The sequence below is a fragment of the Galleria mellonella genome, unplaced genomic scaffold (assembly GCF_026898425.1).
Source record: "Galleria mellonella isolate WM207_F2 unplaced genomic scaffold, CSIRO_AGI_GalMel_v1 utg571, whole genome shotgun sequence".
Classification (NCBI taxonomy): domain Eukaryota; kingdom Metazoa; phylum Arthropoda; class Insecta; order Lepidoptera; family Pyralidae; genus Galleria; species Galleria mellonella.
Window position 1 is genome coordinate 915,432 of NW_026442121.1, and position 24,936 is coordinate 940,367.

At 39.0% G+C, this 24,936-nt stretch overlaps 1 protein-coding gene across 10 annotated transcripts in view; it reads left to right on the forward strand.

Annotated features, from left to right (window-relative positions):
* The window catches only part of LOC113516369 (uncharacterized), a 34,387-nt gene extending 10,046 nt beyond the window's left edge, over window positions 1-24,341 (forward strand). For 2 of the 10 annotated variants that reach the window (XM_052899439.1, XM_052899438.1), the window contains exons 2-10: window positions 4,340-4,433; window positions 13,165-13,350; window positions 13,744-17,270; window positions 17,573-18,157; window positions 19,468-19,661; window positions 21,558-21,804; window positions 22,113-22,216; window positions 23,116-23,174; window positions 23,924-24,341. In XM_052899439.1, coding sequence (XP_052755399.1) covers window positions 13,250-13,350; window positions 13,744-17,270; window positions 17,573-18,157; window positions 19,468-19,661; window positions 21,558-21,804; window positions 22,113-22,216; window positions 23,116-23,174; window positions 23,924-24,047 — 4,941 coding nt within the window. In that variant the 5' untranslated portion in view covers window positions 4,340-4,433; window positions 13,165-13,249 and the 3' untranslated portion in view covers window positions 24,048-24,341. The other 8 variants (XM_052899436.1, XM_052899437.1, XM_052899434.1 and 5 more) reach the window with 8 other exon arrangements.
* Window positions 24,342-24,936: the final 595 nt, after the last annotated feature.

A 24,936-nucleotide genomic window follows, 5' to 3' on the forward strand; every position in this document is an offset into this window, starting at 1 on the left:
GGATTGAAAGCTCAGGAGGCCAAACTTAAGTGCCCACTACTTATTCTCAAGGGAATTATCAAGACGATCGCTCATAAGGAGCTCATTGAAATTGTCTGTGTGCAAAATTCCATACAGGAAAATAAGATCAGGCTTTGTTTTTTTACTAGCAATCGTAATAGCAAACTCTATAACACGGTGATAGACGTATCGCCCCAAGTTAGATCCGCTAAAATCATTGCAGGTCGTATCAACATCGAACATCAGCGGGTGCACGCAGAGGACTTTTCTTGATTCATCCTGTGCTTCCTTTGCCTCCAATTCGGCCATACCAAAGCTGTACCGCTGTGATCCACCCTTTTGCTCATTGCGGAGCTGTCGATTATACTCTGTCAGACTGTCTCCATAAAAAGACCAAGACCAAGCTGCGCTGTTTCAATTGCCACAATTTTAACAATAGAACCTCCTTAGTTCCCTCTTACTCATCTTATTATGTCAGTTGCAGTCTTAGGCCGTCAGTCTTACTTTATGCCCCCTAATTTGCACTCTATACCCCTAATGTATATACTCAGTGTATCCAATACAGCAGGCAGTCCGTTACCCGTATCTAAATAATAATAACGATGCCTGAACAAATGCACTTCCAACTATTAAAAAAAAACCGGCAGAAGCGAGCGTATCCCATTAGCGCAACCGCTACTGCCGTTGGGTCATCCTAACAAAATCCAAACATAAAAAAAGCTCCAAGTCTTAACAATACAATATTCATTACGTATTCGTTTACTTACTTACTTATGTACATACATTTTACATTGGTGTGCCGTGGGTGCCGGGCATTTTGCGTGTGTGTGTGACCTCCGCCGTCCTGCAATCCGCCATCGATCCCGGCCACTAACCCCTTATACACCGTTTATTTTAGTGATTTACCCCGTCCATCGGTACTTACATAAGTAACAACTATAATAATATCACCGACATATACATATTTTTATTGCTCCTTCAGCCATATTCTTAACATAATTCCCCGTGCAAACATCCATTAAACTACAACACCTCGCAGTTTAATGAATGAACCGATTTTATTTCTTTTTTTTATATGATTGAAAGGTGACTTAATCGAGTATTTTCTAACTTATAACGCAAGGAAATCTCTTTTTTAGAGACTATGATGTAGTAAGAGCCTTGAGTAAGCCATACTCAATAAAATGTCCGGACAGGTGGTGGCGTGGTGGGCCGGGTTATTAAGTTCCTTAAAATATGGTTGAGCGCAATGATGGCCGACTCACCCGTCATACTCGTGAACGGGTGCTGCCGGTAGGGACTGGTCTGCTCTGGTTACTGCAACCGATTTATTGTATTGATTTGTTGTAATTATATACTTTAATTATATATTTTAAATTTTATAATCTGATACTGCTAATAGTTTGTATTCACACAAATTCATTATTAATTATATATTTATGTAGTTTTGGTGTAGGATGTGATACTGTTTTCATCCTCTTCTTTTTATGATGACGCCGTGGTCGTGGCTCTGACACCTTCCTATCACAGTCCTATCTTTTTTTATAGAGCAGGGATTCCCAAACTTATTTTGTTTACTGCCCACTTTTACAATAAATTATTTTTTAGCGCCCTTATTTTTTTCTGGGTCTCTTACCGCTCTTCTTTAGGCCTGCATTGCCCACAAGGGGGCGTTATGGCTCACTTCGGGAAAGGCTGTTATAAAGCCCAACGATCCATTCTAATAGCAAAAACTATCTGTTTACAGTACAACTGACTCTCCAGCATTCCTCATCAGCCTGATGTAGTGATCATCTTTTAAATTATTATTACTATTTCGGTGACCATTGGTTGACATGGGTGGGAAGAGTTAGTTCACTATGTTGTGTTGTGATGTCCGTAATAGTGTTGTATGTAGACGATAGTAATGGCCATTCGTGAGGTGGGCGTCAACATGTTTGATCAGTTAGTTGCATACGCTAGTATACCATACGGTGCCACAATAATTGTACCTATATGAAATTATTCAAGTCAATTTGCTGTTTATTCACAATCATTAATCAGTCACTATTAAAAAGGTCAATGGCAGACCTTTCTTAGACAATCGCCACGTTACGATCAAGCGCGTGCGAGGTCGCGCCTTGGCAACGTAATGGTGGCTGACACCACTGCCGATAAGGGCCTGCAAACTGAGACGGACATAAAAATATTAACAAGGTGTCGACCGAGGAATATAGTGCTTCTCTGTCCGGATCGCTACTGAAGAAGTTTCGCCACAAACATATACAGTGCATCTCGTCTGTGTGTATGTGTCCCACACATTGAAGTAAAAAGTTGGTGGGGTGTACTATATTAACGTAGACAATCTATATACAGAATGGCAGCGTACTCTACGAAAGCTCGTAGTGCAATAATTATATGTCAATCGGAACTAAGCTATAGGATCGTCATTTTATTTATATAAATGAGATGAAAAACAAGCATACGGCCCACCTGATGGTAAACGGTTACCATAGCCTATGAACGTCTGCAATAGCTGGGGCATTACGCGCGCTTTGCCGACCCTGAAAAAACCTCTAAGACTTTTGAAAATATTTTTAAATAACGCATGTATCAGGTCAGGGAAATAATAATATTTTAATAAACTACGTTAAATATAATTACACAAAAGTAATATACTATGTATTGTATAAACAGATACACTCGTAATGTTTGTTTCGCTTGCAATGTGTAAAAATCTAAATTGGTTCCGGTCGACACACTCAATGTGTGTAATATCAAATTAACGTCTGTCGTGATTAAAAGGAAAAAACATCATTGTAACGAATGTTTTTGTCTGTTTTATTTAGTTTTTGGTTTATTAGGCAGGTAAATATTTATTATTGATTGTACATATGTTGTAGGTATCTGTGTACACGTAAGCACAGTTACGGTGCGAATTTATTTCCTATAGGGTATAGCTGCTGAATATCATATTCGTTGCCATCATGACCGCGGCTGACGCAAAACGTATTTGGTCGATATCATTATAATCAGCGATTATAGGGAAACATTATCTACGACCGGAATCCAGGACGTGGGCCAAAATATGAAAACAATTTTTGGACCTTTCATATCGAATTAATAACGTGATCGTTCCATTTAATGCCGCTAGATTTCTGAGTGTACCTTTTTTGATATTGAGAAATACTTTTACTTGGGGGAAGGGATTGTTAGTAATACGGACTACCAGTCCTGTTACTAGCAATAGGTCAGGTCGACCTCCACGTGGTCCGCATTGGAACTCATTGTGCTGGATTCCAGATGTATTCATCACGATGGAGTACCTGATCTGCCTTTTCATTTACATCTATCATCCCTCACTGGTGCCCCGCCAGCGCATACCATTAGCACAAGCGAGGCTAGCATTCCATTATCACCCATTTTAAAAATGAAAATACATATGTAATCAGTAGTTCTTAATTCGTTTCGGCAAAATTAAAAACTTTAGCTACTGACCAGTGTTTTTTTTATACAACTATGAATGGCAAACAAGTTGACGGCCCACCTGATGGAAAGTGGTAACCGTCGCCTATAAACATGAGCAGTACCGTGGACATAACAAAGTATACTCGTACTGTTTCGCCCATGATATCCCCCATGCGTTGCCATTCCTGAGGACTCAGGTGTTATTCCTCTGTACCCAGTAAATCCACGCCATATCCCACCTTTCAAACCGAAACACAGCCATGCAAACACAACTGCTTCACGGTAGTAACACGAATGGGACAGAGGTACCCAAGCAATCGACTTTTCCCACCCTTCAAACCGAAACACAGCCATGCAAACACAACTGCTTCACGGTAGTATTGATATAAAAACTGTAATTTTTCTTGATACTATCCCTTCTTTTGTTTCATTAGCAACAGTAGTGGCAACTCTAAATCTTGTAATACGTATATAGACATACATTATATATCCCTATGGAATCCGCTGTAAGCAACCCTATCGGATCCCGTTCTTTTTACCAGTTGTAATAGTAGCTCATAAAATTTGTACAATATCCCAGTATCTTTTGATCCAGTCATTTTACTTTCCTTTTTACGTCTCTCCGATCACTATCTTTTTTTTTGTTTCCACTGTATTGTCATTTGCTGTGTATTTAATAGGTAATATTCAACGGATTGTTGTAATTTGTGGTGTATAAACAAAGCTTATATATGTAGGTATATATGCCATGAGAAATTTGATGGTAATCGATAGTGTTCTGATATTTAGATGAATATCCAAGTACTGCAAGTGCACTGTGAGTGCTAACGGTGGAGTGATGCGGCGGTAGGTACTCGACGACGATACTGACTGAGTGCTTGGTGGCGTGCAGGTGGCGGCGGCGAGTGTTCGCCGGCACTGATCGACGCGCTCGCCATCATCAGGGAAGCGTGGCCCGAGCCGCGCTCGCTGCTGCACCGCTGCTTGTGAGTGTTCTGTTCTCTGTTTGTTCACATAACTAACTTCCCCACGAATTTATGTAATCCTTTCATCAACCGCTGGATTCATTAGCTCCCTGCAAAATTTAAGATCGTCAATAAAATACAAAAAAACCAAAGGAAGAATGTTACGCACAGTACAGATGATATAATATAATATCATACAAGTAGCTACACATACTTATATATAAATATATTTTCGTTTTGCAATAATATTATATTCGAATCGCCAGATGTTGTCTTCGCTACAAGCGTCTAATATCAAAAGCAACTGCGGAAGCCCGATGTTCATTATGCGCAGATGTAGACGACGTGATCCCGGCGAGATCTCAATGAACTTCTTTATTCTATCTCGCAACATGTGCGTCTGCCATACGCGGCTTCCGTGGAGTATTGCATTGCGTGTGTACGAGGCGAGCGTACTGGATCAACACTCGACGTGCATATACACTCAACAAAATAGTATTCCCGGTCGATTTATTTTTACGTACCAAATCATATATAAATGTATTTTTGTAACCCATCTACCAGTAACCACATATATTACGGCTCGCCTAATGAGACAACCTAAATACCGAACGGGTAAGTCATCGCGAGATTGGATATCAATACTTATATAAAAAGTTTACTCGAGTTCGACGTCAAAGTAGTATATATGTATTTCTGGTTAGAGACGATGAATAATTTAGTACCGAAAATTTATTTATTATTCTATTTTGACGACAGTACCTGTTCAGTTTTGCATTACACCGGTCAGAAGTACTCTGGGGATATACTATGAAACTTAATTCTGAAGTTTTGGACCCAAATTTCGTACGTACAATAAAACACGTTCCTATGGAAATTGTCCCTAAAGATAGAAAGTGATCCTTTCGTTTTATAGTTACTCAACAATAAAATATTCGAACTAAGGAAATTGTACTATTTTAACACCATTCCACTTGTTATTCAAGTTATATCATTCGGCTCCGTCAGAAAATATTTTCATTGCAGGTAGACCAAAATCAGGAAGGGCACTGTTACCGTGTTTGGAAAATATATTTGCGCCACTTGAGGTTTCTATTATGACAGACTTGCTTTACACCAATGTAATATGGTATACCCCTTTCAGCCGCGGAAATTAAAATCAATACTTTGCATAATTGATACGGGTTTGAATCTCGATTGGACCCATTTAGGAAAATAACTTGTCTAAATTGATTCCAATCTGGATTATTAATCCTAAGTTGATAACTAAATGGTTGCGGTCATTGTGTGGCACTTGGAAGTTGGAAAACCAATGAAATATACTGCTTCTAGATGGTTTGTCAAAATATGAGTATCGGTTTTTAAGTTAGACTTTCAAGAATACAACAGTGCAAATCATATTCAATTTATGCAGGTGCAGTAGTTTTTGCATGATGCCGGAACATGCAAACAAACAAACAGACAAAATAAAAAAAAATTTTTTTGACTTCTCTTGCTCCTATAATTTTTTTTTAATATCTTCCAATTGCGGAAACTACCAACAAATGCATTCCCAAAAAGGGTTGACGTCAGGCAGGCGGCCGGTCATAAAACTATAAGCCAAATCCTTTAGTAATATGGATAAAACCATATTACGCCGACCCCGAATAATAATTGCGATAAGGGTAGGAAGATGATGATGATGTACTGACGTCGTCCAGTTTCAGTTTTTTTTATATTAGTATGATAATGGACAAGTAGTCCAAGGCTTTTCTTGGATAATTTTTACAAATATCAAAGTGCGTTTAACAAAAATAGTTTGTAGTGATCGCTTTTGGAGTCATTTCTATCAGTTCGTTTACAAGAAACATAGAGATGTTTATACCTAGCAGAGCAGCGACGCGCCCCCCCTTCCATAACTGAGGACATAATGTCCGAGGTCGTCTCATCTCCCCGACGGAAAAGGTCCGTCCCGTAGGCTCGTTGGCGGCTCGCTGCGCGCCGCTTTATCGCTATAAACATAACATATAAGTAGGAAGTTTACTTATTATGCCACTGGAGAAAAGAGCCGTATACTCGTATTACATTTCGTTAAATTAATTACTTCTTCTTTTCATTATTATAATAATTATATATCTCATGTAGAATCGTAAAGAAATCATAGTTCTTTCTAAGAATAGACTATTCTATAAATATTTTAGCATTCTCTACATATGAGAAAACTTATTTTAATACAAAGTCCCCCGCGTCTGTCTGTTTTTATGGTCGCGATATCCTCAAAAACTATTGAACGGATTTTTATGCGGTTATGTTTTATCATTTTCATAGAATGATTCCTGAGTAAGGTTTAGGTGTATAATTCGTTAAAGTTTGATGACGATGATTATTGAAGACGTTAGAAAAATCAAACTGTTTGGGAGCTTTGATCGGAAACGCTACTTAATTTATACTTGGCAAATCTAATTCATACTCGGTACAACAAACAGATCCAAAAAATATAGAAATATATGCTGTTAATACTCATGCGAAGCCAGGACGGATCGCTAATTATATATATTTTATTTTGCTACATACGTGACCCAAGTTTTTTTTTTTAATATTTGTCTGCTTCCTTTCCATCCTAGCATTAAAGTAAAACCACCACATCCAGTTTTGATGAACTGTACAAATACGTTTAGACAAGCCAATAGGTGAGAGTTAACGCAGAAGCTAGCGTAAGTTCAAGAAATTATCTACCAAAGGGGATAAAATAAGCGAAATACTTATCATCTATATATTTATGAATGATATAAACTAAATTTACAAGCGCTAAATATCTCGCTAGGTATGAAATATAAATTACGACTGCGTAGAGTAGCTTACATATAACGATTAGGTTAACATACAATAACATACATAAATACTTGATATCCCTTACAATAAAACAAGTGCGAATAGGCAGTTAGGCATATCTCTTAATAAATTACGCAAAAGATATTGGGCTCCAATTCCGGGTCGGGCGAAGGACTTCCTTACGTCCTACAAAACATTAATGAGAGACGCGCAAAATACTTTCTACACCTACGTGTTATGTTCCATATTTATGATATAATGCAACAAACTACAGTTCATATTATTTCAATTATTATGATCGGTATTGGGAGTTCAATGAACATTTTTTTTTTTTTTTATACAACTTAGAATGTCAAACAAGCTGACGGCCCACCTGATGTAAAGTGGTAACCGTCGCCTATAGACATGAGCAGTATCTTATGACTTAGAGTGTAATGTAAAGGAATGTGACCAAGCGAATTAAACAAATCCAAGAAGGAATTCATTCCTTGTTCGCATGTATTTATTATATTTATGTTACATATCATTATTTTGATCAATGTTATTTTACTGATAAACACAATGTAGCGGAAAAAGCGAAGATAATGTCATTGTCTAGCAACTCACCTTTAGGAACTGTTTGTCACGCTCTCTTCGGTACCCAGTGTACTTACTCCCCATAAAACGAATACAGTACTATATTGCTGTTAGCCAGTTGGGATGCTATGTACTTAAGTATTGGATTTGTATCGAAGTTTTCTTCTGTAGCGCTGGTCTATTGTAATTTACACCTTTAATCACTTCTTACAATATGATAGGTATGAATAGTATTGTACTTTAATTATATACTAAGAAATTACTGTTAGTTTTCAACAACATCTGTGTTGACTTATATACGAGTGTGTGTCTATATTGTCGCTTAACTACCTAAGAGAATGAGTAAGTGATACACTCACTGACTAATTTTCAACTGAAACGTAAACAAAGTAACACAAGTTTATAACGAGTGAAGCGTGTCACCATGCCGTGGGGCGCCAACACCGGCACCGCACCGGCCTGAACAGCTAACAGGCAGCGCCTGCAACACTACGACACCACAACACGGGACACGGACACAGTTGGCGGCGGGCGAGCGTCCCTCCCTGACGTACGCGCTCCCGGCTCGTCTCGAGCCGACATCCGATCACTGTACAATCAAATCGAACATATTCACTGCTGTAATGTAACAACCGTGTTATTGGCATAATTGCTATGTCTTCGCCGAACGAGATTACCGCCACGAAGCGTATCGACGGCTAATATGGATTTATCGCTCGACTTCGCACCATTGGAAGGTAAGATTAATTCTTCGGAGTGCTTCAATGCTCATTTTCAATATTATCAATTTAAATAACGTAGTCATATTGATATTGTGTACATACTTATATCACATAAGAACCGACCATTAGAAACTTTATTATTAACAAGAAAAAACTGCAATCTCTTTTGCATAAACTTCACCAACGTCCATGATTACCTATATCAAAATAAAATCTGATTATAATTTATTACATAATTATAAAATTTGACTAAGTAACTAATGAGATGTACATATCTAAATTCACTTTTTACGCCACCGAGGATACGGCCACATTTAAAAAAGATCCTACCACCAGGGAGCATCCCTGTAGCAGTAGGGAAGTTAGGGTATCTCAGCGATGATTTGAGTTTTTATAAAAATAAGATTTCTTTCAAACCTATTATAAACTGAGATACTAGACGAATAAATCTATGTAATACTGTTTAGGGCAGTTGTTTGTATGTATGTACCTATTATCATTACCCTCCAAACAAAGGATAATTATATCTATATCTGAGCTGCCTACATTATGTAAATAAAGTCTAAATGTGGCACTGGATGACTAGATGATTAACTGTAGCGGTTTGTATATGTCCATATTCAACATGTCCGTGCGCCACTGGACGTGAGTCACACTCGTCTTGATTTCCATCTGCGGGCTTTCGAGCTCGTGTTATTTCATAGAGTCGAGCGATGCGCACATATCTCGCATTCTGAACGCAGTTTGTAAATAGTCCGTTGTTGCACTGTACAGTACAGTACAGCATAGCAGGCAGCGGCTGGATCGCGGCCGGCCGATTGCTCGTTTACACTTCAACAGGCACCGGTCCACTCGACTCACGACACTAGACAACGGTTCCATCACGCAATGCTCTCACGCTAATTACAAACATAACAGAAATCACTAGAGTAGCTCTAGATTTTGAGCTTCGACGCAAGAATGTGTGCATTATTGCGTTCCTAGTTGGAAGTAGCGTAGTGAAGCGTGTTCTAAGTTATAGATGGCAAGTCAGGCCGACACCGTTTCTGTTCAATGTTTTATTAGTCATAGTGTCATTAAGTCGACGAACCTGGGAAGTTAGTAGTCGCGCCAGCTCACCGCACTCTCTGCACCGACTCCGCTCGGCGCCGCGGCGGTAGTGCGCTCTCTCTGCATATTTTTACGTTCGCGTGAATACATGAATACGAGATGGGGCATGCGGCATGCGGTTGCGTCGCCTGCGCCCGCCGTTGTCGCAAGTCACCGGTCACCACGCACTCACAAGGGCCCACCGCTGTTCTATTCTCGGATCATGCAGACAAATACTATTTTAGATTTAGTTATTTGTGCGAGTGTCGTGCCCTAATCCTTCCGAGGTGCTCTAAGCTTACTTTACACCGCGACCACATTTATTGGAATTTTGCTTGTCAGTTTTATTTTTGTTTAACTTTTTTTTATCCACCAAAGTTGAAAACAACCTTACGCTCCGCCTTATTATTGATGGTTAGTTGCTTAAGAACAACTGCAATATCAAATTCATTACAAGCGGGCGTTTTCAAAATTTATTTTGATATTCAATTTGCGTTCAGCGCATAGTTCGAAATTTCAATCACATTCCTTAAAGAGATACCTACAGCTTAGGTCGTTAAACTCTGTTGAGAACTCCTACAGAGAAAATGAACTTGAGGGCGAATAATAAAACGGGTGCCAATTAATTATTACTAGTGGCGCAATCTACCAGCTGTCCGACTTGAACCGTAAGTGATGGCCATACACTATTGACAATCTGAAATAGAGCCACAGTTATAAAGGAACGCTTAAAAATTTCTACCCTCAGAAACCAGAATTGGTGCTGTGTTGTTTTGGTAATATAGGGAAAAACAATTTTTCTAAATACACTGATATCGATTAAATGGACGTTCAGAATATCATTTGAAGAGTCGGTTTGAAAGTAACAAACAAATAATAATAATAATAGTTGTGGTGCAGGCAGTGTAGCACGCCCGTGTTAAATTAGATTAACCGTATAGATTAACCAGTTTCGGTCTATAGATAAGTAATAATGGTTAGTTTTTAAACTTAATACATGCAAACGTCAATTTATTAACATTAGAATAATGAAGATTCTCAAATAGCATGTATATGAGTATACAATGTTTCACATTAAAATAAAAAATAAACCGGTCAAGTGTGATTTAACCTTCCTCGCCGAGGGTTGCATTCATAAATTTGTCTGTAAAAAGGTTTGGGTTTTCTTTAGATAAAAAAATATTTAAATGTACACTCGCTGTTGCTTCAATAATAAACCGAAACACTAAGACCAAGCCAGAGAAATAGAACCACTTATTCGTTACAAGAGGCACGTGTTCATAGTACGCAATTACCATAACATACAAAAATCATACTAGTCATAGTGCTAGCATACTTACATTTCCTTGTAAGAGCAATGTAAATTTTGACAATCCTGTCCATTGGCTAAATATAGCGATAAAAATCTATTGAAATTTTAAACACATATGATAAGAATGACCTGTTATTGTGTTTTTATATGAAATAGACACGTAATTATAGAAATACAATTAGGAATTCCATATTTAAGCTGTAACTGTGGCTAGAAACCCGCCTGTAAAATTAACTTTTTGGAGGGTTTAATTCTCAATGACTGGTAATTAGAAATAATGTTATATTTTTCCTGTAATATTAACGTATACATTATACTGTAATTAATTTAGATTTTTCGCTTCACAAACTTCGGAGATAGATGGTGCAAGGTGATGGTTTTTTTCATATTTTTTATCTTAAGTCAAAAACTATATACAACATAAAAATAAATAAAATTTAGTTTTAAAATGTACAAATAAATCCCCTCCATATTATCATACGGGCTATCGCCTACTTGCACTATTAAGTCTATTTTGAAATTTTGAGTATTCCTTTTAGATCCCCTAGTATTACATTATCTGTGCTCTAGATAAGACAATAAAATTCTCGCGGAGGCGCGCACGTCTCCGTGCCTTACTAAATATTACTTATTAGTAATACATATCAACCATGGCAGAATTGAATTTATTATTTTACTAGGATAATTTATTACTTCAACTAGGATGGAACGGATGGGTGATAGAGAGTATAATCTTTGTATAATCCATAGCGATGCCGGACACGATATAGGAATTATGAAGAGCATAAGTACGTAGCATTACCTACGTAGACAGAAGGAAAGAGACGTACATAAAATTTGAATATAAATCATGTCAGAATCTTTTACAGTTGCGGCTAGGCTTAAAAACAGATGTAGCAAACAGACCCTTTAGCACCCAACGGCTTCTTTTTAAAATGCATGCATATTTTCGCATGATAGCTGCAATACACAGTGTTTAATCGGGTACATTTCAATTATTTCTAAAACTATACTATTCCATATGAAAGAGGGCAAAAAATACTACGAAAATGATTATTAGCGTTTTCAATTATCATGTAAGAAAATCATAAGAATTTTTAAAAACGATATAACTCGTTGTTTTTCTGCTCCCTTGAAATGCTGCGATTTTGATTTGTACTTGTCTCACTAGAGGCACAAAATTATATTTAATAGCGAACTACACTTACTGCTCAGCAGGAGATTAGACTGAAATACTCGTACATAGGGTCATAGTTTGATTTAACAATTTAATAAAACAATTTAGTTAATTGTATAACATCGTACCTCGTCATCTTTCCTATTTTTTATGACTTGTAACCATAAGAATAGGAAATGTATTAAAAATTACTTAAAATATAAACCATAATTTTATGTGATAATTTGACATAAATAATATTGTAATTTGGAAAATGATTGGACTTTATACAATAATTGCAATATAATGTAGACTAAATACAGTTTAACATTAGCATACGACTGCGGGGTGCTGCATGTTATGTACCTACTTGTATATGTAACTTCTTATTGTACCATGTAGCAAGCGAATAAATATAATTTGATTTTGATTTTTTACTCTCAGTTTTTGATTAAAATGTACATACTTATATATAGTTTTAACAAAGTAATGTGTAATGTAATGTACGAGCAGCCTACGGCAGCCGACTGCTGACTGCTTGCGCTCCATCAGCTTTGCATAGCTACTTTCTATGATTCGCTCTGTTAATTGCTACCATACGTATTGACTACTCTATCACATATTTATGATATTTACATACCATACATATGTATGTACATCTCACTTCATTAAACAATCGTGCTAAATAATAATCAGTCAGTATGAAAAAGTAGGTGAAATGCATCGCAAGAAGAAATTGTAAGCGGTGGTTTAATTGCGTTACAGACTCCAGTGTTTATTATTACTTTATATGTATACCTTTATGTCTTTAGCTCAGGTTCAGAGTAGACAGAGAGAACTATGTGCTAAAGGTCTATGCTCACGTAAAGATTTTTTACTTAGTGTAGATGAAGCAAGTTTCAAGACAACTCGACTGATGCTTTCTGCTACAGATACATCGTACATGGTCTAATATTTTTAATTAGCTCGTTATTACATTTCGTTACTTCATATTATGAACTAAAATTGAATCCATTTAAAATCTTTGATTTCTTTTTTTATGGAACATAAATTTTATTATTTATAATTATTTGTTTTAATTTACAGTCGCACTGTGAACCACACGTCCGATACCGGTGAAAGGATCAAGCCACACGCCAGTACCGGCCGCAGCAGGAGAACTGTAAACAAGATGCTCACCCGCGCCCAGCTGGCGGAGCTGCCGCCGCAGCCCGGCGCCTCGCCCGGCCTCATGCGGCGCCGTTACTCCGTGCCGGAGACTATCATGAGAAAGTAAGACACATTACACGTTACACTTGTACGTTACCGGAAGGAAGGGATTGCTAGCAACATACCTTGTCAGGAAGACCTTCATGCAGTCTGTCCTAAAAACCATTCTGATTATTTTTTAGTGAATGATAAGTTAATGGACCAATTTTGTCTTCATTTATAACGCTAGCGCAGCCAAAAACTATTTTCATTTTATTTTTATCGAATTGATTTAGTTTGATTTAAGACCCGATTAAGTGACGATTACTTTATTATGTCAGATAATGTGCATATACAAAAGGCGGCCTTATCATTTACATTAACATTTACTGGGATTACCATTCCAGTGCATCCATAAAAATACTTATATATCTCTACATGAGCTATTAAATATACCCACGTTTGAAAACATTTCAGATATCGGCTGGCTCAGCAAAAATCAGATTCAGAGGAGAGTGGGCACACGACGAGTCCTTCGCCAGCGTCTGCTTCGCCGCCGCGAGGCTCGTGTAGCTCACTCTGCGACACGCCGCACCGGTTTATGCGACGCGACCGCGAGCTCATGCGCAAGTCGGCCCTGCTCCGACGGATGTGGGGCCGCTCATGCAACCCTTGTCAAGCGTGTTGCTGCTGTAGTGGCGATCTGTGCGACTCGCAAACGTATTGCGGACGCGAGACCAGATCTCTGGATGGCTCGCGTTCTGAGTTACGACATTTATCTAGTAGTTTTACATCTTCTCGACAATCACACGCAGCCACCGCTGCTGTTGGCTGGGCAACCCCAAAGCGATTGCGCCGTGATTCACCACGAGACTTTCGTGGAAGTGACGAGATGCTCAGGGCGGCGATGAAGAATAGTTATGACAGAGCCGAGGAGTCTCGCTTTGATATGGTAGTTAAAACAGATCAATCTGGTTTTACCTGTAGATCTTACTGTCCTGATACATCATCTCATACAAGGACAACAGAAGCATTTATTGATAATAGTGCTCGCAAATTTGAAGATGACATTGAAAAATATGATACAACACGAGATTCTGAAACAGTATTATCGGATCCGACTACTGCAGAAATAGACTCAAACACACATAAAGATATACATTATGAAAATGAAAGCCAGACTGATACCTCGGAATCTTTATCGATGTCAATGCCAACCACTAAAGAAATTAATGACTTTGCAGGGGAGAAATTTTGCAAACAAATATCTAATAGTAGCGCTCATATAGAAGGTCGAATCAGTGAAAGATCAATGAACCTTGAAAATAACGAAAATAATATTTTGTCATATGATACTCCACTGGCAGTAGAAACTCCAGCGTATGATCTTCTAGAAATTGTGGTATCTGAAACATTGAATTCGAATTCAGTGCCTGCTATTAAACACTGTTCACCAGAAACCATACTTACTCCGACATCAAAAGTACCTACACCAAATAACAGAAATACACAAAACATTAACATTGATGAGTATGTTTCAAATATTTTAGTGGAAAGTCTAAATTCCTTAACGGATCAAATTGAATGTATGAATGCATCGATTGGTCGTGACCGTAAAGTGAGCATAGTGGAAAAAGAAATAAAAGTAAAATTACAAAATACAGGTGTAAATACAATTGTTCACCTAAGTCCAATGTCCAATAATCAAATCATATTTGGGAACGAGGAATTATACAATAATGATGAAAATAAAGATAATTGTAATAATCCTCAAGGTGTGAGAGATAGAATTTCATTTCATGAAGAAATTCAAAGTATGGAATCCAATAATAATCTTACATCTGGCGAATCTTTACATGAACAAAGTACGTCCGCTCATCAGGATTTATTTTCAGAGTCCAATTATAACAGTGTAATTCAGCACGATAACGTCAATAAAGCCGTTCTGCAACAGATACAGAAACTCTTTCAAGATGAACTCTGTAGTCTCAATGAAAATTACTCTCAAAACACTATACCGGAAATATCTCATATTGAAATTTCAAATGTTGATGTATATGTAGATAATAATGCAGATGAAATCTTGGAAGCCACTGATAATACTAATGCACACATTCAAAAAGACATAAAAGATACTGAATTAATCAGTAATGTAGGTGCTGGAAATTATTTTCAGGATTCAAACGACAATATAGTACCTCGATTTTCAGCACTTCCTCACACTGATTCTATGGAAGTAAATACCTCATCTTCAGATGACGCAGACAACATAGGTTCAGATTGTACAAGTCTCGTAGATAGTTTAGATGATCCAAATTCTCCTAGATCGATACTCTTGCGTAGATCATTTAATACTAACAGGAGAAACGAGTTAGCGCGATCAGCAATAGATGTTTTGGATTTATTACCTGAAAATTCTTACACGAATCATGGTAATTTGAATCAAGCTAAAGAAAAAGGTGAATCTTTTTTTATTAGGATAAAGGATAACAACTTCGACTGCGAAAAAGAAAACATGGTTGTAGCTGATCATATGCCAGAAAAAATAAAACAAAGACTTTATCGACGACATAAAAAAAGAGAAATGCGTTTGGAATGTGCACGACGAAGCAAAGTAAAACAATTAAAAAAAGATCTAGAGAAGCAACGTCATAGTGACTTGCGTAAATCAAAAAAGGAACTCGAAAAGGATTGTATGGCTATTATTAATGCTCTCATTGACGATGTTATAGCGAAAATAGCTCGAGATGAGCACAAGTATATGCGTATAAAGCAGAAGTGTAATAAAATGTCATTATCCAAATCTGATGAAAATGTTTCTAAAAGAAATTGGAAAAAGGATCTGGAATATTATAATTGTAGGAACTCTGGTAAATGTTTAAAAAACAATATAAATAATGCTGATAACAAGCCAGAAAAACAAATTCACGGTAAATTATCATTGCTAACACATCCCCCTATAACTTCAGATGAACGTGGTCCAAGAAGATTTTATCAAAAATCTGAAATACAGGATGGTAATAAATGTATCGAAATTTTAGAAATATTAGAATATGTAAACGAGTCCCAAAGTTCTCCAGATATTACTAATTCCGATGATAGCCAGGGTAATATTAGTAAAAATAAAAAGTCTCGAATACCGGTTCCAATTTACGAACGAATTCAGAAAACAGCTAATAACTGTCACAAAAATTTCAAAAGTAATGTCTGTAGGCAAACAGCAGCCATGACAACTCCGCGAGAGAGCAATACTAAATCTAATCGGCTCATTACCAATATGCTACTGGAAGTGCTCGCAGATAATGAAAATGGAAGCGATAATGTGATACATGATAACAATAGATTAAATTCATCGGAAATTCCAGCCAGAAGAGCATCGGTGCCGCACTGTGAGCCAAGGTCGCGATCTAACTCACTGAAATTTAAACAGGTTTTTGACATTATACCAGAAGAGAGAAGCAGCCTAAGTATCGATTCCTCTAACGAAGATATACATTATAGTCGCAGAGCATCCGCACCAAATCTAATCGACGAATTACGACCATCTTATAATAAAAAAAGTAATGATCGGGTTACTGGTAGTAAGGAAACATGTAGATTTACAGATACAATGAAATATAAAGATTCTCAAAATTCATTGAAAACATCAAGAGAAACAAAATGTACTGGAACTTCTCCATTAACAAATAGCATAGATGAAAGAAACATGAAAAGAAGCCAAACCACAATGACATCACCTAGTCAAAGATCAGCTGCCACTAGCCCTATTCAAATGTCAACACATTCTGAAACCACGTCTACCATGACCAGTAGTACGGTGAGTGGCGCAACGACAGACACGACAAAATATAATTCGCAGAGCAGTACCGGTGATAGGGCGGCAGCGGCGAGTGACACGGTGAATGGCGGGAGCGGGGTCGCGGCGAGCGGCAAGCGCGGGCTCGCGTCCCGGAGCCGCGCCTGGCTCGGCTTCACGCAGCCCGAAGCTAAGCTGCACGAGGAAGGTATCGCGCTCGCTTGTGCACCGCCATTGTTATCCCTCTGCACGGCTTCCTCCGTTTCCGTAGAGTAGTTTCAGCGTGACACTGCTGTCGCTGTCATCCCACAGATATTTATTTTGAAACATTTGAAAACATATTTATTATTTGTAGCAAGTACATATTATACGAGTATTATAAACAAATTACGGCACTGTTATAAATATTAGCACGATGTTCGTTTATTTAATTACAGTTATTACATTTGTGATTTTGATTTATAAATTAAATTTTTTAAATTACATTACTTGTTTTTTATTTATGCAAAGGTTTGAAAGAGAAGAACGTTGTAATGGAAAAAAATAAAGACTGCAGATCAGTAACAACGCAATATGATCGGGAATTAGATACACACCGTACCGTTCGAACCATTCAAACGGAAACGTTTGATCCGATAATAGTAGGCGGAGATAAATATCGGGATAAGTCTAAATCACATCAAAAACATATAGATATGAAACCTTCAAGGACCAAAATGGATAAGAAGGCTGCGAGAGCGAAATCTGAATCTCGTGAACGTAACAGAGTCGAACCAGTCGATGGCAATGCTAATCGAGACACGAATGGGGTACGAGACGGAAATATTACTTTTCGAAAGACAGATAAGCGAAAAATTCGCACTATATCGATGGAGCGGAGTGAGGAGGAAACGGTGAGGACGAAATCGGTTAAATTGCCTGAATTCAAGCAAAGCGGTACAGCGAGCTCGAGCGATAGCAGCGAGTCAGGCGGTAGTCTGCTTTGCTCGCTGGCGCCCAAGTGGCTGTCAACACATGCACGCCACAAGCGAGCCGCGCGTCGCCGCGACTCTGATGCCGGCTCACCGCAGCCTTCTGTAGACGTCGACGCCACAGGTAAACTGGAACACGAGTAGACCGGTAGACAAGCACTCATGTAGAATAAAGATCCCCTTCCTAGTTCCACTGCAAACATTAGTATGATGCCAGTATCCCCTTCTACCTGCGGTGTATGCCACGTTGCCCATGAGAGGCAGTGCAAACAAAACGTCGCTCTCATATTGCTGTGCGGCATGTCGCCGGTGGCTTTGCATACTGCTCCAGCATAAGTTAAAGTACGACCACTATAATTAATAGCCACTGATAAATTAAATAAATATTTCTGCAAAGGTATATTGTGACTAGATATTACATAGTAAGTCAAAATATTCCTTTTCACTTAATTGTTTATACATATGTATGTATAAACAATTGTACTGGATCGTAACCATAGATTGAGGCTACCTATTATCTGCCGTCGCCTACATAGAATAGTTTATCGAAACTGAATAAGAAAAATCCAACAACACTCGGTGAAACAATCTTCAATATCTTTTTTTTTTTTTTTATAAAACTTAGAATAGCAAACAAGCTGACGGCCCACCTGATGGAAAGTGGTAACCGTCGCCTATAGACATGAGCAGTACCATGGACGTAACAGAGTATACTGTTTCGCCCATGATATCCCCCATGCGTTGCCATTCCTGAGGACTCAGGTGTTATTCCTCTGTACCCAGTAAATTCACGCCATATCCCACCCTTCAAACCGAAACACAGCCATGCAAACACAACTGCTAGATAATAATTTTCAAACTCGAAAGCTGATTCTGCATATTGATTGTTTAATGGTTGCAGAAGTATATAGTTAATTTTGATTTTACAAATATTAATTAAAACATCTGAAACTGAGATTTCTGACGAAAATAGTTGGGTGAAGTTAGTTAGTGTGTCAAAAACGTCTCAATACGTGATTCAATTAATGATTGTATAGGAATGTATAAATAACCTTGTAAGAAAATAAAACATTTGCCTATTTTCGGATTTAAGTTAGCAAATAACATTCCCCAAATGGCAACATATGAAACGAAGGCTGTTGTTGTTCATGTCTATTATATGAATAATCATCCTGCTTCTCATTTCAAATCAGTTCAAGAACATATTTTTGTCCAGTTTTTTTACATAGCAAAATATATTATAAGTACCATCATAAAATGCCACACATACACCTAAAAGCTTTAAGTGGCACTAACAATACTTATCCTATGTTTTACTATGTATTTGCATGGCAATTAAAATATATGCAAAATATAAAAATATATTTTCTATGATGGGAATCTCATATTTGCACTAGGGTGTGTAAATAGATAGCGATGGCTTTGTATCCGAAGGCGGATGGTCGGTGACGGTGGCAGGCTCGTGCCGCGCCGCGCTGCCTGCCGACGTCGAGATGCGGCTCAGGTTCCCGTCGGAGCGCGAGCCGCCCTCGCCGCCCTCACCGCCACGTCGCCAGCCGCCGCACCGACAACCGCTGCGGACTCACAACTTGATCGCCACCTCGGGCTGCACCCTCTCCAGCCACCAGGTGCATATATTAGCAACGCTATATGCCTGCCAGTGAACTCTTCACAACAACCTTAGATGTCGAGTACAGATGTATAATAATATAATCATTCAAACGCTCAAGAGACTGTGTGTGGCATTAAAAATCGTCAATGAAGCTATAGTAATAGGTTTAATAAAAAACTTATATGATCCTCAATATTATAGCAATATGCAGGTATTTATTATGCCCCCTTTTGCACCATGTAAGTCATAGACTATTTCAGATAATAGACCCCTTTTCCAAAATGCACTGATACCTCAAACCCCTACTGCCAAATTTCTTAAAAAACAAAAATAAACTTGTGCACGCTTATCGACATGTTGAGTTTTTAAAAGTAAAACACCAACAAAGTTGATACACGTTTTTTTTAATGTGTGGAAATTCTTCAACAAGACCGTCTCAGCTGCCAGAGGGAAGATAGATGAGGTGTGTAGGATTCTAACCCATTGAAAAACACATGACGTACCTCGAAATGCATATGTTGGATCCCGGGTTCCCGTTTGAATACTACCGGGTATCCAATGCGACGGTCCGTCCTGTAGGTGGTGTAGGGCAAGCCTCTTCTCTTAGTTAGGATGGGAAATGGACCTCCCACCCTGCCATCTTAAGAGAGTACGGATACGTACACACACCTCCTAGGGCTATATATGGAGTATGCCTCTCTCAAAATAGCACCACAGCAGCATGACGGGAGCGGTGGAGGCACTCTCCCGCTCTTGCTCGGTTGCTTCCTTCTGCAACATCACAGAAGGTGAATACCGCATTGCACGACCTCTCGCTACTAACTATCCCCCGAACTATATTCGGCAGCGAGAGGTTATCTCCAATTCCATGATGAGGGCGAGGCGCTCTGCGCTAAATGCTGGGTATTCCTCTATTCGCTCCCCTTCCGATTCCCGGACATCTTGATCATTTCGAGGACCGTCACAGCTCTGTCCTGTACCGCAGTGCGTGTTCTGCTTATGACTTCCTCCGCCTGATTGCTTCTCATCGGCGGGTCCTTAATGTCCATTTTCGAGCGAGTCATTATTTTCCTCTCTCTGCTGGAGGAGGCTCCTTCGTCATTAGAATCAGACTCGAATTCGCTATCTTTCCTCGGTGCAAATTTCGCTCTGGTCACTTTCAGTGCGAGCCTGTTAGTTTTGGGGATTATTTTTGCATGGGGTCGTAGCGTAGTAGGCCGTGCATGGAAGTACCCCCTACTACGCTTTGAGTGCGGCAGGTGCCCAAAGGTCCTTGTAGTCTATGTTATGTCATCAATCTGTCAACAAGTATCTAGCGGCGTGCTCTACAGAATGAACTGTTTCTCGCCGAGCACCGGAGCTCCCCAGCAATGGAACCGTGTTTCGTGAACCGTGGACAGCTGGGGGTTCGTGTTTGTCGACGGTGGCACAAGGCCTGTCTGCGCAGTTAAGCACCCACCAGACCCGTGAACCTATCCACCCTAATTTAGTTGGGGCCATGGCAAACACTGGTGTAAGCGTCCTCACCAATCGTTATGGAGCACACTGGGAATCCTTGATGTAAAAGTTCCATGTGTCCATTACATATAGTCAATGAAATTAAAATAATATATCCAAATAGGTACTTGTAATCTAGCATCAATCAATCAATCTGGTCTTCTCTTTTGCCCGCCAGATGGTGTGGGTGGGCGAGGTGGGGGCCTCGGGGGCGTACCCCATTACCACGGCTTCAACTCCGGAGGCAACAACCTCCGGATCACTAGGTTTTAAGCCGACATACACTGGTGGTCTGTGTATGTCGGCGTGGCGTTAATCTTGCATTAGCGTTCGTTTTGTATGCTATCGAGCTTGGTGTCCGTCTACACGCTCCTCTTCAAACATATAGGTACTGATAAGCGTGTTTTGGTGTCAGGAGTGGAGGTGTCGCGCGCGACAGTGCACCGAATGCACCTGTACGTGCTGTGGTGTTGGGCGAGGGGGCGGGGGCGGGGGCGGCGGCGGCGGCGACACGGTGGCGCGCGAGAGGGAGCGCGACGAGCGGGCGGAGCGCCGGCCGCCGCCGCTGCCTCCGGCCGCACCGACCGCGCAACCACTCCACCCACATGTCACTAATGCCGACAGTGGCAGACTTACGTTCACCATGAAGAAGGAGGCTTTAGGTATTTATTACAATATAAGCACATGCAAAAAAGATGAGATGAAATACAAATAACTGGACATATAGACGCTCCTTGCGATTTTCTAAGAAACTTTTGCCCACGGACGATTCGTTTCGCCAAGAATTTTCTACAGACTCATGCATTAGGTTTGCGATGTAATTTTGTGTTCTGGATGTAAAATTTTTGACGTGGAACGTCTCTCGTCTCTAGGTTTTCAATCACAATTTACGTCAGCCGTAAATGAAAGTGACAGATTAAACACCTATGTCCCATAAAATTATTACTATTAATTTTTCTTACCTGTTCAGGTTCTTCAATTCTTGCAACAAAGAGTGAGAAGAAATCTAACGAGCCTCTACCAGATCTCGAGACATACCGCGCATCACGCAGCAAAACGAAAAGTTCGGTGAAGGTAAATTGTCGATGCTGCATTATACAGGTTTTAAAACGATGTCAATACATCCCGCAATACAAAATATAAATAAGTTGCTCAGTAGGCTATGGAAAGGGCTATGCTGGGAGTCTCTTTGCGTGATAGAATCCGAAACGAGGATATCCGCGAAAGATCCAAAATAACCGACATAGCCCGAAGGATAAGCAAGCTGAAGTAGCAACGGGCTGGTCACGTAACTCAAAGAACCAGCAACCGATGGGAAAGAAAGGTCCTTGAGTGGCGGCCCCGTACGCAATTAAACGCAGTGTAGGACAATCCCCCACTAGATGGAGTGACGAGTGCATTTTAAGGAAACGTGGATATAGGTGGCTCAGGACTATTCTTTATGGCAGTCTATGGGGGAGGCTTATGTCCAGTAGTGGACGGATAATGGCTGAAATGAATGATGAATAAAATTGTAACTTGACGCTGTCTGTGTCTTGATCTGTGCATGGGAGATATTTAAGAAAAAATGATAATGAAAGGGCAATAGAAGCCAATACACCATCTATAAGTGGTTACCTACTTCCAAAATCCACGTTTATAAAGTAGCGAGCAAAAGTCAGTATCTATATCTACGAGTATTAAAGAAAAAATTGGGAGAAAGGAAACAAGTTTTAAGTTATTATATTTATAATAAAATATAAAGCCAATGGTCACCATTTTCTTTCATTCATTATTTTACATTCATTTCATAAGCAAAAAATTTGGTTACCCTACCTGGAATATCTTACTATAATGGATTACAGTAGCTGGCATATTTTTTTTTTTTATACTCGTATAAAAAAATCATATGAATTATATTAAGTGATGGAATAGATAACTATTTGCTGTATATAATATTAGGTATATTTACATCCAGAAGGCGGTTGTTTCAGACGCGTCGGGGATACTCCCTGCACTGCTGGCTGCCCGACGACACTCCCACCTTGCTCAAGTTAGTAACGTCCTCCTGTCTCACGTTCGCCTTAATAGAGGAACTACTCATGAACCCAATAGGATTTAGACCTTTTATAAAGGGGGGGGGGGAGGGGACGATTGTTAGTAATGGGATCAAATAGCCCCATTACTAGTAATATACCCTGTAGTACTTATACGTGTTAAATGTCGTAGTTAATTGTAACTGAATTCTTCAGGATGGGCTAACTATCCTGCTTTCATCCTCCAACAGTCATCTGTCTCTGGTGCACCGCTAGTGTATACCAATAGCGCAGGCGGGGTTACTATACCATTATCAAACATTAAAAAAAAAACCTTTTATAATATAGAATAGCAAATTGTCATTTATTTTTTTCCTCGTAATAAAAAAAAATATGGAAACTGCTGGCCATAAATATATATTTATGGCCAGCAACTGTTTCCAACTGTTTTACTGCTGAGAAGATTACCTCCACCGTGTAAGTCATGTTACCATATTTTGTACTTACTGTTTGTAATTACAAACTGTAGGCACTAAGAGTGACCTGTTGACCAGTAGCAAGTATGACTATCTCCAGCACCATTAATCGGCACCATGTATTATACTAAGACGTGCATCTGATAAAGTCATGTTTAGTCAATCCGAGAAACAATAGATTGATAAATCAGTCTGACTTGTCAAAAAAAAAAAAAAAAACTAATATTACACATTTATATAGTAAGGACAGGAATTAATGAATTAATATGTTTCAATTTTAACATGTACAGAACGAATAACGGGCTGTCTATACTGGGCAGCGCTATAATTCCGGAATTGAAGCCGCGAGTGCCGACTATGAGTGAGCGCGACCTGACGCGCGTGTACACTCCGCGTCATTACCTGCGTTCGTGAGCATGCGCCGTGCGCCGTGCGCCGTGCGCCGTACGCCACGCGCCATGCGCCACACACCACACGCCGCGTCACGATCATGGCCCGAGATCTACAGCCAAGTGAATGCAGAAAAAGCAATTATTGATGAACTTCGTTATATACAATCTTCTAACAACAAAACTGTAACCCTTTTAACTGTACAAAAATAATTGTTAATACAAATAAATTCTTAAAAAGAATGAAATCCTAATAATATTTTTTTTTATTTGAATAAAAATATGTACTTATAATAGTAATAAACTTTTTTTAACAATGTGTTTTTATTATTATTTCTTCAAAATTTAGAATCCCATCCACTATCGAACCCAAAATTTACCATTCCGCCAAGAAATACTGGAGGTACTTATTAAAGTGAACTACTAAATATAGTTACCAATTTATATTAATATATAAGTACTACAGTCAATAAAGGTTCTCACCTTCGATTTCGTTGAATCTTCATCGATTTTCATGAAAATTGGTGAATAAACGAGGGATACCTTAAGAAACAAAAGTGACATAGTGACAACTTGCGCTTTTGTCCTGTGGTTGGATGCTACCCCTTCTCGGGGGTGAAAATTATTTTAATAAAAATAACCTCAGGAATCGATAGAGAAACAAATACTAAGCAAAATTTGTTATGTAAAGTTTTTGAAATAAATCAACACTTTTTGAGTTATTAAAGATAAAAGATTATGATTTTTCTTGATAACAATTCGTTTTAAAAAAGCGGTTTTTCATAAATAACTTAAAAACTATGAGTTTTTACAAAAAATGTGTTCGGGCCGCTGCCCCCGAGAGTCGGAAGGCGCGTCGACTGGCACCGAGGCGCTGGTACGCCCGGACGTAGACTTGTCCTACTAGAGAAAAG